An 18,710-nucleotide genomic window follows, 5' to 3' on the forward strand; every position below is an offset into this window, starting at 1 on the left:
AGTTCATATGACATACTTGCAAAAGAACAACTCTAAAAATATTGTAACTCTATTAACTGTCAGTTCCTGGCCTCAATGATGCAGTAGCTCTTCTGTATGTCTCCCCCCCACCGTCCTGGCTGTCACGTAAACAGCCATCCAACCTCATAACTTTTATAACTTCTCCATGGAGTACCAACATGCTATAAAAATCTAAATTTACAGCCATTCTGTCATTCCAGCGTTGCCTCATTATCCTTGGAGCTTTTGAAATGCGTGTGGCGGTGTTAGCACACCGTCAGGAGGCCCGCAGCTAAAAGACAAACAACCAAAACTAACCATTCTTAACTAATTTATATTAGTCTCACCATCAACAATGAAAACCTGTTTTTGCAAAAATTCTTCATAACCATCCATAAAAGTGAATTAAAGCAAGGAGGACACTTGTTACATTTTCTATAAAATAAATACTGGTGACAAGACAAGCAAATTGATTATCTTAAAATTGTGTTTTGTTTTGTTTTTAAGGAAGGGAATTAAAAACCGTGCTGGTACATATGGAAGAATCACTCACTCATTCAGGTAAAAGAACTTAATTTTTTTTTTTATAACTTAATCTGCTCTGATTATAGTTTTTCCAAAGTTGACCAAATCTGAAAGTTGCAAGAGTAGTTCCTAAATGGTAATTTATAAGAAAAAAAAAAAAAAAAAAATCAGGAAATCTTCATAATACTTCTTCAATAACTAAGTACCACAAAGGCCTTTTAAGTTTATTAATGAATTGACCAAACTTCTGTTATAATTAATAGAAATTAACATAAATACTACAAGCTAAGAGATCCTGAAAGGAAATGTGGCCTTGCCTTACCACTGGCTGAGCTGAAAATAGAGAAACTTCAGACATAGAGGAGCGTCTATTTTAAAGGATAACAGAGAGCCGATTGAGAGGTGCTTCCATGTTCCTTCATCAATAAATGAACCAATGCAAGATGCAAGAAACCTGGCCAATAAAAAAAAAAAAGAAAAACAAAAAAAACATTACTTTAGCTTTATCTTCAGTAGACACCAGTCAAACACCAGTGACCAGGCGGGTCACGCAGCTGCTGTCTTAGTTTGTTTGAGAAAGTTTAAACTCTTTCTGCTTCACAAGTACTGACACCAACATATGGTGGATCCGCATAACGACTACGACACTTTAAATCAAAGCAGCTTTAGGAGCTCAGGGACTGAGAAACGTATCACAAAAAGAGAAGCATGAACTCTTATAAAGAAGCACGACACCTTTAAAGTCATAGGAAAACGGCTGTTCAAACCGCTGCATTTACGAATTCTCCCCAGCAGTGACGGACTTGACACGAGTTAATAAAGTGATTGGTCGTTTGTCAAGGGGAAGGGATTGTTGTGTTGGAAGGTTTGTTGTGGTCGGTTTCTCGGAAGCATCTTGCTAACCAGTTAGCAACTTAGTGCTAGTAGGTTTTCAATGGGAAATTCCATTGGGACCAAGTAGCACTAAATTGGTGACTTAGAAACAACACTGTGGCTATGGACAGTGGAAACATGAAAGTTGATGGGAGTTTTGTGTTGGAGGTAGTGGATGAGTCTCCTCCGTCATACTTTTTTTATTTAGAGGAGGAAAGCGGGGATGGAGATGTTGTGGAAGAGGATACAGGGCGGCAGAAGCTTGGTTTGGTGTAGAAGGCTTACAGCCATTAATGTTTGAGCCCTTGCCTCCTAACTCTGCCAGTTCTGTTAGCTCTACGCCTGCCGAAGACACAGACGTCCATCCCCGTGAACACTGGGACAGAACTTAGTGGTAAAGTAAATGATTCTTATTTCAACCGTTGCGTATATTAGCTGCGACATATGAATCAAGATCCTATGGCCAAAAAAATGTAATTGACAGATAACCGTTGATATATGATTGGCCAAATTTAGGTGTTCAAGCTGACACATAACTAACTGGCTTGCATAAGATAACAAAAAAACCCTGATAAAGAGTACATTTAAATACATGTTTAAGACAGAATGATTTGACGTTTAAAATATGACTTCCCTACGACTTTAACATCAATTTCAAACCATGATTAAATGATGGAGAACACGTGTCCCAAAATCAACTGGTTAGTTATTGCTGGGGGTTCTTTTCTTGAGACTTTGCAATAAGTGCCAGTAAAACTGTAACGTTGGTTTATTTACGGAAAATGTAAGGTTTTTTTTTGTGGGTGTCATTAAAAAACAACAACAAAAACACCAAAGTAGGACTACAAGCAAAGTTTCTATTGTCCCAGAAACTGAAAACCAATTCCGGCAGGCGTTTCTAACGGTTTTCCATTTCAGGTACAGATCCTTTAAGTGGGCAGACACAAACAGCCGGCAGACGGAGGAGAAACACTGTACCAGCTACATCAAACACGAACTGAAACTCCCTATATTACTTATAAATTAGGCCACTGACACAATTTTTTTTTAAAACAACCCGTCATGGATCATATAATTACGTAAAGAGCGAGACGGGCTAAGAGCTTCAGAGGTTCAGTGTTTGTTCTCTGCATGTACAGTAACCTTGCTCAGGTAAATCATTTACTCACCAAGGGCACAAGGTCCTCTGTGCTGCCTGCCTGGTGGCAACATATATTATAACCAAGGCTGATCAAAGATCCATCGATTTCGTTTTACATTCCACCCCACAAAAACATAGAAATTAATTAAAAAGTGTTGCAAATATATGTATAACACCCATTCAATACGGGACTATAACAATGTTGCGTTTACAAACTTTTGCATGAGGGACACCATTTGTGACACCCAATGAAAATCTCTTAAGCTCTGCAAAGGACTTTTATTTTGTAAAATCAGCTAAACAAAAACATTGGCAAATTAAATATCAGCATAAAAAAAGTGGCATTTAAAAAAATAGCATAAAACATTCTGAATTATTGTAGATCATATTAAATAATCTTTCTTTAACTTTATCTGTTTAGAATAATAATAAGAAAAAAAATACTATAATACACTAGCTCCAAAATCATCTCTCATTTATAAAGACATTCAGTACTTTTACACAAGTTACATGCAAAATTCAATGCAGTTTGCTCCAATTTAAAGACATAGCAAATGGTCTCCAGGTTTCACAAGCTTGCACAAAGATAAATACAAAGAACAATGGCTTTTAGCTGAAGGGGCTGGTTAAGTTTCTTGGACTTCAATAGGTGGCAGGTTGCTGTTCAAAGGGCTTGAACCTGTGACCCCCTGCTGACAGTCTCCTTGGTAACACTGTCATCCTGCTCACACTGATCATGTGTCAAGAAAACTCCTTAACCCTTGTTGCTAGAACAGCAGGGGTAGGAAAAGAAAGCCCATAATCCTGATCCAGACCTCTCTCTCACATGTTGGGATACAATTCTCGGTAAATGCTGAAATCTGCACAAAATGGTATTCTTGCAAAATGGCCATGAGTTAATCATGCAGAAAATCATATTTCCACAGTTTGCTACTACATTTTGGAGAGCTCAAAAAAATATGCAAGAACCCTTAGGAGGAATGAAAACCCTTTTAAATCGAACTGCTTCTCCTTCTGGTTCTGCAGTGGAAAACAAACTGCTGAACCCTGAACTCTGGCTGTCAAACCCGGACACACCCAGACGAGTTTTCCTTTATTTCAACGTGAAACACTGCGAGTGCAAGTAATGTGTGTAGAGAAAATATTTAGTTTTCCTCCTGCAATCTCACAGGTTTCGCTTCGAGCTGAACACATGACCCTTAAAGCTGGCTACCCAAAAGCTGAGAAAAGTAGAGAATGTATGGAGTTTTGTGAAAAACCAAACAGCATAGCAAATTGGCTGAAGAGGAAAAAATGAATTTGTAGGCACGCAGAAAGCAATGCTTGCTTGTTTTTTTTTTTCCCCCTTTTGCTTACAGGAAATTCCCTCACTTGACTCATGATCTCCAAAGCAAGTTAAATCACGTTGGAGAATTTATTAGAGTTGTGATAATGCCTAGTTAGTATGAAAGTCTGTTAGTGTTGTTGGACTTTTTCTCAGAAAGCATAACCAAAAGGATAACATTTCTGAAACTTTGGTTTGTTTGATCAGAATGAAAACTAATGGAAAACAGTTCTATCGAGGGAAGTCAAGACAAGTAAATGACTAAGAAATAACCGCTTCAGAAATATTGGAGTTTTCCCCATATTGAGAAAACATCCCACTGTTTGAAAAAAATGATTGTAGTTCTCCTGAAATAACAGAGCTTGGGATGAGTTACCAATCCAGGAACTATGAACCCGGCAGAAGGCGATCTATCTGCAGGGTGCAGCTAATTGTTCAGTATTGTATTTTTAACCTAAAGTTATCATGCATTTTCTGCTCATTGGTCATTAAAATTCACAAACAAAAATTTTAGTTTTGACAGCTTTTAAACAGTTTTATTGCTGTTTTGTGGTCGAAAGAGCTACAGAAATGCAAAAGCGTTTTCACCTTCCAAACACTGCCCATTTATATTTAGCAGGCAAACAACTAAGGCTACGATCACACTGCAGGCCTTGAGGCTCAATTCCGAATTTTTTGTGAAATCTGATTTTTTTGCGTTACTGTAAATTTCCAAATACATGCGACTTTTATATGATCTCCTGTGTGAACTGCAGTCATACAACGCAAGTGTTCGTATGCACAGTAGAGGACGCAATGACGTCACAAGCAAGCGTGTTCTGTGTTTATGCAAGTAAACATGGATGATAGTCCCAGAGCGCATCTAGCGATCTTTGTTGTTGCGATAGTTGTTGTTGTTTTTCTTGTCTTCATAGCAAGAACCAGAATAGTGACCTTTGTCGGGTATTAATGGTGTTCAAGTCGGATTGATGCAACCTGGCCGTTCAGACACAGGTCGCATCTGAAAAGATCAGATTTGGATTGGAATCAGGACCACATAGCCAAGCCGCCTGGGTCGCATTGGAAAAAACGGATCTGTGTTGTTCAGATTGTAATGAAAAGATCAGATACAGTCGCATATGGGCCAAAAATAAAAAATAAAAAAATCGGATTTAGATCACTTCAGGCTGCAGTGTGAACGTAACCTATGGCTTATTGAAAAAAAGAAAAATGTTAATTCCGAAGCCTATTATGTAATTAAAGATCTTTAACAAATATAGTTGCAGAAATGGCATAAAACAGCTATAGAAAAGGTGTAAGAAAACAACAAAATGTTCAAGCAGTTAACATTCCTGACCTTCAGGTCCACATGTGCTGTGCACCAGATGTACCGAAAAGGATTGCTAGGGGCCATTTGGTCCATGGTTTGCGATCAAATTCAAGGCAGACATGTTGCCACGTTGGACCTGCCACCTGTCTTCTCCATAACTATTTATGGTGAAATTTTTATGCACATTTAAGGGCCGGTGAGGTCTAGGAACAGAAGACAAAGACCTATAGTGTGCAGTTAGAGACTTAACAGCAAAGTCTTAAGTTCCCCCAGATCCTAGCAGAGGTGTTAAGTAACAAAGTACAAATACTTTGCTTCAGTACTTAAAGGTATAGTGGAAAAAGTTGTTTAAAAGTTGCTGTTTGCATCACTCATAGAAGCTTACTTTCCAAAAGAAGATTTGCAAGTTTTCCACTCTGTCAGACTCACCACTAGTAAGGGAAAATGGTGACGAGCGCATAGGACAGCCTCACGTAAACATATCACCAGAATGATTGACAAATAGGAGGACCACTTATTTTGAAAAGAAAAGAAAATCCTCCACTAAAACTTTAAATAGACATTTTGTTAAGCTTTACTAGACTGCTTTTAAGACAACATTTTTCTCAAATATATGATAAGTGGGGTATTGCTCTACTTTCTATTCATTCATTTTAAAAATAGACTTGTTAGTTTAGTTTCATTTAAGCTAATTTTCGTTATGGCCTGTTAGTATAAAAAAAATAAAATAAAAATGAATGATCAAAATAATTTGTTTCATCCAGACCATTTATTTCTTTGTGGTTTGACAGGGTACTGCACCTAATTGTTGTTCGCCACATACCAAAATAAATTATTTTTCAAGATGAAAGTGAAATTTGAAACCAAGCCAAGTATGCAAACCACCAATAAAGCTGTCATTTTCCTTGGACTTCACATTTATTAACAATAAAATGAACATAAGTTGGTTTTAATCAGAAAATATTAAATCTGTGTTTAAGTTGACACCTGTCCAAGGTGTACCCTGAAATTCACCCAATAACTGACGGAGATAGGCAACCATCCCAAAGCTACTCTGCAATGATAAGTGGGGTATTGACAATGGATGGGTGCAAGTTATCCAAAAGTTTAAGAGGCCTTTGAATTTTTGCAAGGCACTGCATTATAAGTTGTTTTCTGTTTGAGTGTTTTTTTTGTCCAAAAAAATTATTTTAAAAATAATTGGCTTTCATAAATGAAGTTTAAATAAATGAAAAAATAACATAAATATTAATATTCAAAAACACACTGCTGAAACATAACATAATTTATTTAATCTAAAACTTTCTTGTTTTATGTTGCTGATCTTTTACGTCTCTGTAAAGTCCTGAACAAAAGGAAGCAAAACTTTGTTAGAAAACATTGCTATTAGTAGATATTTTACTCTGATTTGAGACCCAAAAAACTAACACTTGGCTTCAAATGTAAAGAATTTACTTTGTACAAAATTGATCAACAATGACAGAGTCTGTATTTTTATGGCATTCTGTGAAAAAAAGAAGTAGGGGTTTAATTTTGACGGTATGAGATAAAAAAAAAAAAATTGTATTTTAAATTTAGGTTATTTATTTTTCAGGGACCACGTATAAAACATGACAGTGTTTTAAGATAAGATATTGTAAACCAGACTTAAATCTACGCTATCGACATGCCGTGGGCACAAAAAAACTATTCACAAATAAAACAATTCAACATGTACTCACATAAAAATACTTTGTAACTTATTTAAAATGCAAGACACATCTTAAAATAGAAAATTAATACACTTATATTGATCAACACTAAAAAAACTTACGTTTATAAAAACGTAAACATAGAATTAAAGGAATTCAGCCTCAATAATAAAACCATTCTTCATCTGTTTTAGTTTCCTAATTTGGAAATAAAAATATCTGAAATGAACAATTATTATATAGTTCTGCAGACGTTTGGCTCATCGGTTCTGTAAAGGCATTACAAAGATAAAAGCAAATATGATTTGAGAAGAATGACAAATGTTAAAGTATGGTTATAAATGAAAAGATCCAACTAAAGGGATTGATGAGATTATTGAAACAGCCGATGGTCGTTGGCTTTTTTTTTTAGTTTTTTTTTTTTTTTTTTTTTTGCCATCGACCCAGTAACAAAGGCAGCGTTTCATGAGTGTGTGTGGTGGTGCGGTGATAGGTTGCACCGACACCTCCACAAAACCAGTTTCCTGTGGAAAACCCTCAGACAAGCTCATGTCTTTACTCCAAAATCTCTTTTTAAAACTTTATGTAAAAATGTTTGGAGAAGTTTCTGTTTCAAATATTCCAGAGCTGCGTAACTCTAAGATAAACGTGTACCAGGCTATGTATTTCCTGTAAATAAAAAAAAAATGGAAAAAAAAAAAGAGGATCTGATGCAATGCTGCAAAGTATTGAATAGTAATCTTAAAAGCACAAGTGAGGCAACAAAACTTTCTGACTGAATGTAACTTTCCCATCCCGATCTACTCAGATTATTACTACTTTTGCAAATCTGCCGTGGCAAAGAGATGGAGGGCCCATCAGACAGAGCCACTACAGCCTTTAGACTCGACACTTCCTGTTTTCTGATCGATTCATTGCCAAACACAACAAGCCCAATCCTGTTTGACGTACAGTGAGTGACTTCTAAGTTATATTTATGCTCACTGCAGACATATCCAATCACAGTTTACTTTATATACATTTTCTTTTCATATCAGCATAGTAGAGGAAGTCAAATACTTGCTGCAATTAGGTAAAAAAAAAATTAAAAAGTACTATTGAGGGGAATATCAAAAAACGTCGGAAAATTTTAAGTTTTCTGAACGAAATAAGCTTTTTCAGTAACAGCTTCCATACAATTTCTGCAAATGCAGAAAACCTGATTGAGCTTGGAGGGATTATGACAACAGATCTATCACACTCCACAAATACTTTCTTCACAGAACACACATATTTATTTTATCCTTTTTCTCCAGGATTACGAATTACCTAGAATCTTTGATTCTTGGCAACAAACAACAGGAAATACTGTAAGGGATGATGGAAATGTAGTTAAAGCCTCAGCTTCAACAGTAAAATCAATGAGGCATGAAAATAGCGTCTTACAGCAATAATTAGTGGCGGCAAAATATAATTTCTCTGTCTCAGAGTCAAATGAAGGAGAACCTTTTACTGCACCTAAATACTAAATATTTCTATAGAACTCTTACAGATGCACAGTATGTAGATGTGTAATAATAAATATAATTTTCCTTTGTACAATATCCCAACTGTAAAGGATGCTTAAGATGTATTATATAATCATATATGTATTCTTTATGATAACAGTCTCATATACTAATATAGTAAAGGCATTTAAGCTTTGCCTGTTGATCATATACTTTGCCAGATACATAGGCTGACTATTCTTAGAGCCTACACTAGAAGCATATATATTTAGACTAAAGAGCGACAGATGAACTAAGCTTTATTGAAAAAAGAAAAGTTTTAACGAAAATGTCAGCACCATGACCATATAGTACAACAATTAAATGTTTTTTCCTGATATCACGCCAAACATCATATTAGTAGCTTAAAGTGCCTTAAGAGACAAACGAAAACAGACTTATAGAGTTGAAATGGAAAATAATCTCTCTAAAGAGAAATGTGCAGTTCTATTACTTTAATGCAGTTAAATCCTAAGGAGCAAATATAATTATAATGCAGAGAAAATTTTGCTTGCATAATCCTTGAACAGCTCTATAACACCTAGTGCTTTGGTGTCAGGTGTTTGGGGAAATGAGGGAGTGAGAATCAGAGCATGGAAAAAAGCTGGTCAGAAACAGAAGGAAATGCAAATGAATAATTCCAGCAAGAATTTGTTTGCATTAAAAGCCTCTTTTCTCTGACAAGCGTGACTTGTCCACTGTTGGGATTTGAGTAGGCTTACAAAAGTACGCTTTTAATTCCAAAACAGCTTAAAAAACAATCCATAGACTTTGTTTTCAGAGTTTGAAGATGTTTCGCTTCCCATCCAGGAAGGGTTTTCAATTGAAAATGCCTGGATTAGTGTTGAGTTCCAACCTTTATAGAGTAAACCAAACAAAAGCAGATGCATAGGCCAGTATCGGGTACTGTAGGCCAACAACGACCTCAACTACTCGCGATTACTAAGGGGTGGACCTGTTTTTTCGTTTCAATTTGCATGTTTTCTAAACCATAAGAAGGCTGTTGTTTATGCCACTCTATAAGCCTGGAACTCAACTCTAATCCAGACATTTTGATTTGAAAAAGCTTCCAGGATTGGAAGCGAAACTTCTTCAAACCTGGAAAATAAAGTCCAGTGGTTTTTTTCTTTAACTTTTTTAACCTTTTTTGGAATGACTATGACCTGGATGACTGAGAATCTTCACCAGCATACGCTCTTAATTCTGTCTTAGAATGCTGGTTCGTTAGGTACCCATCTACTTCTCCCAAACATCACTTCTCCTGAAAATGTCGTCCAAACTGGATAAATCATCATCCAAATCCTATTTTACTAACTCAACTCATAGCTGGTGACATCGCTGTTACTACTTTTGTCCTAGGTGGCTATTGTGTTAGGCATTGATGTTAAGTTTGGCATTTCAAACCGAATGTGTCAAACCAAATCAGTGTTCTGTAGTCATCACCCTTTTTATTGGATGCATCAGGCTGACTTAACATTTTCTTTTAAATATTAAATATTTGCCATTACAAATACATTTATATATCATATATTATACATTTCTTTTAACTGTCTATTTTCAAAATTCAAATAGAAGACATAAAATATCCTACAAACTTTAAAAAAAGCAAATGTAAAGTTTTAAAAATTACGAAATACATCTTTTTCAATAACATCTCACTTTTAATTAAATACTATCTGTGTCCCACTTTAGTGGGCATGCTGTATTTTGAGGGCTTTAGAAATAACGTGGTATGATATGCGAAGTGCTACTTAATAACAATGCAAACCACTTGGTTAGTAAAGATATCTGCATAATAATTCAACATGTCCATTGTGGGTTTTTTCTGGAAATGGTAAAAAAGGGTCGCTTTGTCATGTAAAAAACCTTAAATCAGTCATATGGCCTATACAAAAGACGTTAATATGAACACAAGACCAAACAAGGTCATAAACAAGCCAGCACGCAACAGAACAGCCTTATTAAAGGAAGCGGCTAGGCTGCTTAGAGGCCTCAACCTCCTTTGACTCTCTAACCTCTGACCCCAAACCTAAGCCTCCTTCAAAGACTCTGTACATGCAGCTCAAAAGAGGGAGGGTGGGTCAACTCCACAGAGACAGGCGAAAGATAAGCTTCAGAACAGCAAAAACAAGAGCGGACCTTTTCATAAATAAAGGGCTGTGTATGAACGTATATCGAAACAATCCTTTTAAAGCAACTATGAAAGACTAAATAATCACTTCCATGGCTCCTTTCGGATAAACTTTAGTTTGGATCAAGTTGGGCGGAAACAATTAATCAGATTAATCGTGATTAATCGATTATTGAAATAATTCGTCAACTAAGTCAGTAATTGATTAACAGTTAACTGGAGTATAGAGACTAAAATTGCCTGTAGCTGATTAGCGACCCACTTAAAGCAGTAATTATATAAAAATTGTTTAAAAAAAAAAAAATATATATATATATATATATATATATAAACATTTTGCATTTAAGATGGAAAAAAATTGTCTGTCAATATGCTCTATCTAGAACTCCTTAAGTGGAAAAGTTTTAGATTCACCTGGCTTAATTTCATAAAAAAGTCTTCCTTCAGGGCCTTTGGCTATCCGATTATTAATCGTTCAATCGGGAAAAATAACCAACACATTATTTGATTTGCAAAATAATCGAAAAATGCACTCAAATGCGCTCACAAACAATTACAGGTGCTTTGCTCCAGGTACTCAGAGATTCACTTCCATACGGAAACCCCACATCCATATTCAGGTAACACAGAGTACATGTCAGACTTAATAATATTACTTTAGCCATAGTTTCAAGGTGTTGCTTTATTGTATGTCTCGTACCATCTGTACGGTTTCGGTTTTTTGGCCCATATGCGACTGTATCTGATCTTTTCATTACAGTCTGAACAAGTCTTTCGGTTGTGCTGTTCTTTTTTCATCTCTTTACAGGTGAAGAAGCAGACTGAAAATGTTTTGTCATTGTCTCCTTTCTATCTCCTCTTTCTTTCATCTTTTCTTTTTTTTTCTTTTTTCCTTTTTCTTCTGTTTTTCTGCTCTATTTACATTGCAGTGTCCATATAAACTGTAAAACTCCCTGCATAATTATAATAAAGCAATTTATTTGCATGAAACAAGTGGAGCAATATGGCAATTGCCATACTGCTACACTTGTGAAAGTAAAATCTGTTGGGCTCTTTTTGGCATCAAGACAATTGTTCTTATTGCATTGCCAGACAGGACACTGGGGACAAAAAAAAAAAATCGTAAAATGCAGCCCTAAATCAGGTTTATCTGCTTACAGAGACCTAACTTCAACATAATTGGGAATCTTTTGGATGGATTAAAGCAGAGGCTGCAATGTCGGTATCTTTGTCCAACTATGAACACACGCCTAAACCTTGTGGAAGCTAATTTTAGAATATTTGAGAAGTCACTATTGGAAACTGGACACCACAGACTGGGAATAGGCTGTCAAAGTCTCATCCAAGGGGTTATTAGTAAACTTAAAAACTCTCAAAATGTGCTTTTTTTTTTTTTTCTTGATTCTTATACTGTCAGGATAGGTGATATAATACTTAATTCCTAAAATGAAAATGGAAAGAAAAAATGTCTGAATAATAACATTCACAATAAACAATCAAATAAAACACATATAAAGGCAGAAATGGATATTTGGAGCTGACAAGTGAGTAAAGAGCAGGTAAAAGTGAAACTATAAACTAAAACACAAGATTTAATAATGGGCAATAAGCGGAGTATTCCAGCATACAGTGAAGGTAATGCATTAACATATCATATAACAGGAACTCAAACAACACGGGTTAACTTTGGCAAACTCTATGAGATCCACAAATCAGGAAAGAAAGTTAAATAAACAAAATTGACCTAGTTCTGCCAGCACAGGGTTTCCTGATACTTTGCTTGGAAGACCTACGATAAAATTACAATAGATTACATATAAAAAAGGGTTTTACGTTTTTTTTTTTTCATCTCAAAAAATTTAAAATGGTGTTTTATAAATCCCTCCTAAATTGTAATGATAAAATAACTCAATCAAAGGAGATATTTCTAGCAACAAAAATTGTGATTGAATAGATGCCATCTTAACCGTCTTCATCAGGTAGGCCTACTTTATCATTCCATTATAATACAACGTACAAACTCTGAAAATACAGTTGCATGGTCTTACAAGATGACATCTGCAGTCTTCACAAGCAGCAACATGTGAAAATATGCAGCTTTAGATGTTTCGGCTCAGAACTACAACAAAAACTAACAAGCGGCTCCGAATGTTGCCAAGGAAATGTTTTTTCAAATGCAACAGTTATAGTAAAAGGCAACAGTTCCCTTCATTGCTCAACCGTACTGCTTTTTAATTGCTATTGTATAAAGAAATATTTTTATTTCCTTCAAAACACACAAGACTAAAAATGGTACAATTATATTCCAAATGTCATATGCATACTACCATGTATGCAAGCAAAAATCCTTACACCAAACATCTGTTAGACATAGATTTAGAGCAACTAGAGAAAAAAAAAGCATGCAAAGCTAAGAGCCTGTTTGGATACTTTTAATATTTCCTCTATTCTGGGTTAGCTACTGAATTAACTGAGGATTTAAGGTTTAAGACATAAAAGCCAGTTGTTTCTTTTAGGATAAATATATATCTATTGTTGGTAATGTAGGATTGGGAGACATTTTATAGTTTATACGCCTTAAGTTTCCGTTTTTGTAATATTCGATGACTAATATGGGATTTGTTTTAGCTGCAGGAGCAACCAAATGGGAAGACAAGAAGCATGTCCTTATAGCAGCCTTGCAGACTACTTGTAAGAAAGGAAAATTATTTGAGTTTCTCAACATGATGGCATATGAAACAAAAAGTAATGCAGAAAGTGATTTTATTTGTTCTTTATTACGTCCTCTTTTTTAAAATGCTGTTTATGATGGTTAAGTGTTACATTCTACCATTAAAGTTCTGTTACGAAACAAATGTTTAACAGTTTCCCATTCCATGCAATCTTAAAGTTATGCAAAAAGAAAAACTTATAATGGGTTTTAAAGAGGTATGCTGAAAATCTGCTCAGGTAGGTGCTCATTATAACTGGGAAAATAATGAACAGCAGTTGACAGTTTGTAGAGCAGGAGGCAGCTTTTACTTTATTGTAGGCCTGCACACGTGGCCATGCAGGACACGTGTGCGCACAAACACACACAAAGTCCCTTTTAAAGCCCTCAACGATGCAGAAAGCAAAGTAACAAGAGTCTGGAAATAGCCTGAATATTTTGACACTAGATAACAGAAAAGTTAAGAAAATAATAATTATTTTAAGCGGATTTCAGCTGCAGCACGCCTTAATGTTTACTTTCATTATGCATGTATTAAACTCCAAAACTCTATTTTACTCCAAAAATCAAATATAATCAAGGCTTCTGCTAAGCTGATTCAAATTTGTTTTATATTTTTTGATTTCTTTATATCAACATACCTAGATCAGAATACATTTTGTCAACAAAACATTTATTATGTTTCTACTTTTTTGTTTACGTTTCTAATTTAAGTCGAGCAAGGCTTTTTTTATCCTTTAGCTAATGCTTGATGAAATGACATGCAGCAGCAGGAAATCAAAGGGCTTTTAAATGTAATAAAGGTTTCTGTTACTTTTGTTTTAGTTCCCACATTGAGTTTAATTTGATGTATTTTGAAAGACGCATATGACATATAACGCAAGTTAGAGCAGATTATATTGCATTTGATCTTAACCTTGCAGGATTAAACCAGATCCCCCCTCCTAATTCCACACATTAATACTTAAAACATCTATACGCTTAAGTTAATTATGTGTTTGTATTCACAGAGCTTTACCTAGCATTGGGATCAAAGACCAACAGCTGGGAAATTACCAATTACCAAACTACTAGATGAAGGTATTAGGAACGGCTCCATGAATCAAACCCAAGTACAAATATTTTTTCTTATTTTCCATTTTTCTTCATGGCTATAAATTTGGAAAATGTTGATTTTTATGATTTTTTATGCAATTCCATCAATTTTTCCATAAATTGCCTCTCTCTTATCTGATTTAAAGTTAAGCTAAAGGGTCCAGGAGAGACACTCAGACATCTCTCTGTGATCCTGTGATGTTCATAGGTTAGATTGTACATATAGTCCCTCCAGCAGTTCTGGGTCTTGCCCAAGATCTCTCCTCAATGGGACGTGCTCGGAAAAACCATCAAACAGAGGCTCCAACTGACTGATTTTGATGTGAGCAATCAAAAGTTCCACTTTGAGCTCCTTAGCCTTTCTCTAAGGCAGAGGACAGTCACCCCTGCAAAGAAGCTACTTTTTTTGAGCATGTATTTTATTTATTTTTTTTAAGTACATCTGTTCTCGTGCTAAATGAAATGCACAAAGTAAATCATGGTGCAAGCTTCTTCAGGCTATGTCCCCTAAATGCACCCTGCATTACAACATTGCATACATGTGTGATTTCTTGAGACCAGGACTACTGCAGCTACATTTCTAAGCCAAGAGCCAGAGACTACCGAGGTTTCTTTTTACAGCCCTTGAAATACATGATCTCAAGTACATTGGAGGATTTGAGTTAATATATGGATGCATGATCTCAATATGGCCACCAATAACAAAGCTAATTTAATGGTCGAAATAACCTTTTGCTTGAAAGACTCAAACATTTTTCCAGTTAACTCCCATTAGTTCCAAAGAAAGGTCTATATTTTTTTTTAAAATGTCTTTAGACAGTCTACTTAATTAGCAGATAGCTCAAGTAATTGCCCAGCAAGTATGAGCATGTTATACACCTAGTGTTATACTGCACAGAGCAGAACGGCAACAAAATACAACATTTAATAATAAGTACTTCGAACCTAAAACTACAAGTTGTTCATACAGGAATGCATTCATACTTTATAGTCTGTCTAAGCCAAGGCAACAACAATAGATCAGTAAAAGAACATTAAAAAAAGTCAAATATATGGCTTTCGAAGTAAAAAAAAAAAATTAATTTAAATATATAGAAGCTAATAAATCAGGACATAAGCGACTAGTTTAGATTTCTTTTGCAAATGCCATTATAAAGTGAAACTGACACTTTTCTTAAGTTATCATAAAGTACGTTTCCCCCTTGTAGACGATGCAAAGTTACAATCATTTCTATTCTCTGTATGCTAGATCTTGTATCACGAGGCTTCCGTTTAGCACATGAGTGACATGCATGCATGCATCAAAGAGACAATGTCATACCTATGATCTGGAAGTTTGACACAGCGGCAAATATTAGCCTGATAATTAAGAGCCAACAGAAGCTGAGCGCTTTGTTCATCTATCACTTTGTCAAACCTAAAGGAATGTAACGAGGCATTATTACAGAGCACCGTTTAAATAACATCTCGTCATCTACTCTCCTCAACTCCGTCACAAAATGCCTCATAAAGCCTAAAATGAGTCTCTCTCTTTTCAAATGTTCCACTACAGTGTTTGAAAAGTTATTAAACAGGGCTGAGAGTGAGGTGTGCCCACCAGACACCTCTTAATGAGTTGCACTTCCTCAACTTTCTCACAGAGCTCATTTCCTTTGTGTTAAAAAAAAACCCTTGCTGCATCTTCACCAATGTCACAAAAATATGATTTAAGAAAAAAAGGCCTTTCACTTGTACGTCGCGGTTTATGAAACTGTTAAATCTTTCAAATGAAACGGAAACTCTTTGTTTGGGTAGTATCTAGGCAGAGTTTCGAATGAATTTAAAACAATGACAATGAAACACAAGTAAATCCTAAGCAAAGATTAAAAAATATATATTTTTTTTTTCTGTAGCCAACTTCTAATCTGTCTCCACTAGTTCTCCAACTATGACTGACCTCTGACATTACAAAAGGGGAAAAAGGGCCTAAAGTTCATCTTTGGCATTCCTAAAATGTGACACAATGGGAATAAATCAGAGGAATGTGTGTCAAACTGGCTCTGCCCGTTGGGAGGTGATAAGCGCCAGATGCCCCGCACCCCAGGAGTGATCGGACTTCGCTAAAGAGTGTCATAAGCTGAAGCAAAGCTGAAAAAACATTCTTCATTGATTGAATTCTGAGAAATCAAACCTTTCCTAAGCTCATTAATGCAAGGTAAATCCAACAGAAAACAGACAAACCAAAGGTGGACTGGAGAAATATCTCTGTTCATACCTTGGAAATCCGACGGAAAAATTCCCCAAAGCTCCAGGAGAGGAGAGGCGATCACTAGTGCCTTGAATTCCAGAGGAGTCTCCATACCTCTTCCCACCTACCCAGCTCTCTCCGACTCCTTGCAGGTTTTGGTACGTGCCAAAAGGCTTCTGGTCTTGTATGCCTACTGTACCAGGATTGGCTCTGTAGTGGTATCCAGTTCCTGCTCCAACATCCATGGGAGACAACATGTTTCCCACTCCATGCAGAGGGCTCATGCTACTCTGCAGACACTGGGACTGGCAGTAACCGGCACCGTCCTGCTTCTCCTGCTTAACCACACCAGGGGTATGGATGCGGATGAAATCGGGATCCTTCTCTTCCTTTATGATGACACTGGAAAGCATCGCCGGAGGTTGTTGCTGCTGCTGAAGCTGATGTTGTACCAGGGGGTGTGGAGACTGCTGCTGCTGCTGCTCAGCGCCATTCAAACCGATACAGTTTGCCCCGTTACCCAAAAGGGACTTTTCAGGACCGCCACCACCGCTACTCTCCTGGAGGATAGTATCCAAATGTGCCACTTCTGAATCCAATTCAAAAGCACTGATTTCTGGCAGAGAGTTCGGAAGGTCCAGATCTTGCCAGATATCTGCATCATCCAGTACTGGAGCGCTTCTGTCATCCAAATTGTAAGCAGCAGCCCCTGTCTGTCCACCAAAAGTTCCTAACTCCTTATCCAGAGAGAAGGTCCCCTCCTGCTTAATTTGCTGCGAGAACAGGTCTGGCAAAGGTAGGTTGCCCAAAACAGAGTTTTCTGATGTGTTAATGACAGCGGCAGGCATCTGATCAAAGTCAGAAATACTCTGGTTCAGCAAAGGCAAATTGTCCCCATAGCTGAATAGATCCTGTTCTTGCTTATGTATCCTGCTCATTTTACCCTCCTTATCTGACTCAAAGAGTCCCGAGTGCTCCCCCTCGTCTTTGGTTCCCCCTCGTCCATTCGGTGCTACTGTGCTCTGATTCATAGACCCTGGACCGGGTAGATGCATTGCAGATTGAAGCCGTAAATCGGGTGTGTCCAATGTGTCTCTAACTACTTGCGGTCCAAGTCCTACAAATGTAAGGTTGTCGTTCCGATTACCATTGTGCTGTGGTCCTCCCTGATCCATGTCGTCATTCTGCGAACAAAATAATCAAAAAGCAGGTAACTTATAGGGAAGTGAAAAGAATGAAATATCATTGAAAATGACAACAGAAACCTGGAAGTGATCAATAAAGTTTCAATAAAATATCTGATTAGAGTTCAGCCTCTTGTCCATTCATCTTTACCTTAACAAATAAAAATGACAACAAAGAGTTATCATTGCTATAACAGTGTTAAAGTAGGGCATCAAATGGGTCCTATGGGACTATTATAGTGCAGAAATGACTAATGTGTGCATGTTTGATCTTAGAACTGCAACCTCTTGTCTGGTTTAAGAGTCAAGAACTGAAAGACATGCCCAGGCGCAAACTTGCTTTGCAAGTGAAACTGCTGACTGTACCGCTTACAGTGAGCGTGTGTGCAATAGCATGCATCTGTTGGAAGAGATTAACCAACTCAGGGGCCTTTGGGTATTTGCTGCAGGCCTCAGTGGGTGTCTATCTCCTTTAGCAAACAGAAGCATAACAGTCAAATACAAACCAATTTAGGTGGCATATCAGAAACCGAAGCTGTAGAACAGCGTGTCGGCGAAGGCAAACAGGTCTCATTCAATATGTTCTGATTTTTCCCCTTTGACTAATGGGGGATCATGTCAACCACTGTGAATCCATATTTGTTTAATACCAATGTTGCCTTTACTCCCTTGAATCATGATGAATCTTATTATTAATGACAGCAGAATAAAAAGAATCCTGACATCTTTTTATGCTCTTTTAACATTCAGGTGATACTTTTGTTTAGGATTTTGATGAAAATATCTACTGTGACTCTAAGGACATCCCAATCACTGCTAGTTGAGTTAATTGGTTAACTTGAGGGTCTTTCAGAGCATTAAGATTAGTAAAAATACACCCAATTGGGCAAAGATGTAATTATTTGCACTTCGCAGTAAAAAAGTATAAAATTGTCTTTCAAATATTGCATCACACACACATCTAATATATATAT

General features: G+C 36.5%; 1 protein-coding gene across 2 annotated transcripts in view; it reads right to left on the reverse strand.

Moving 5' to 3' along the window:
• Positions 1–18,710, reverse strand: part of nr3c1 (nuclear receptor subfamily 3 group C member 1) — a 92,530-nt gene that overhangs the window by 72,256 nt on the left and 1,564 nt on the right. For both annotated transcript variants that reach the window (XM_015389871.1, XM_015389870.1), the window contains exon 2: positions 16,580–17,736. In XM_015389871.1, the coding sequence (XP_015245357.1) occupies positions 16,580–17,727 (1,148 nt within the window). In that variant the 5' untranslated portion in view covers positions 17,728–17,736. The remainder of the gene's footprint in view (positions 1–16,579; positions 17,737–18,710) is intronic.

Source organism: Cyprinodon variegatus, unplaced genomic scaffold (assembly GCF_000732505.1).
Source record: "Cyprinodon variegatus isolate N-32 unplaced genomic scaffold, C_variegatus-1.0 Scaffold478, whole genome shotgun sequence".
NCBI lineage: Eukaryota > Metazoa > Chordata > Actinopteri > Cyprinodontiformes > Cyprinodontidae > Cyprinodon > Cyprinodon variegatus.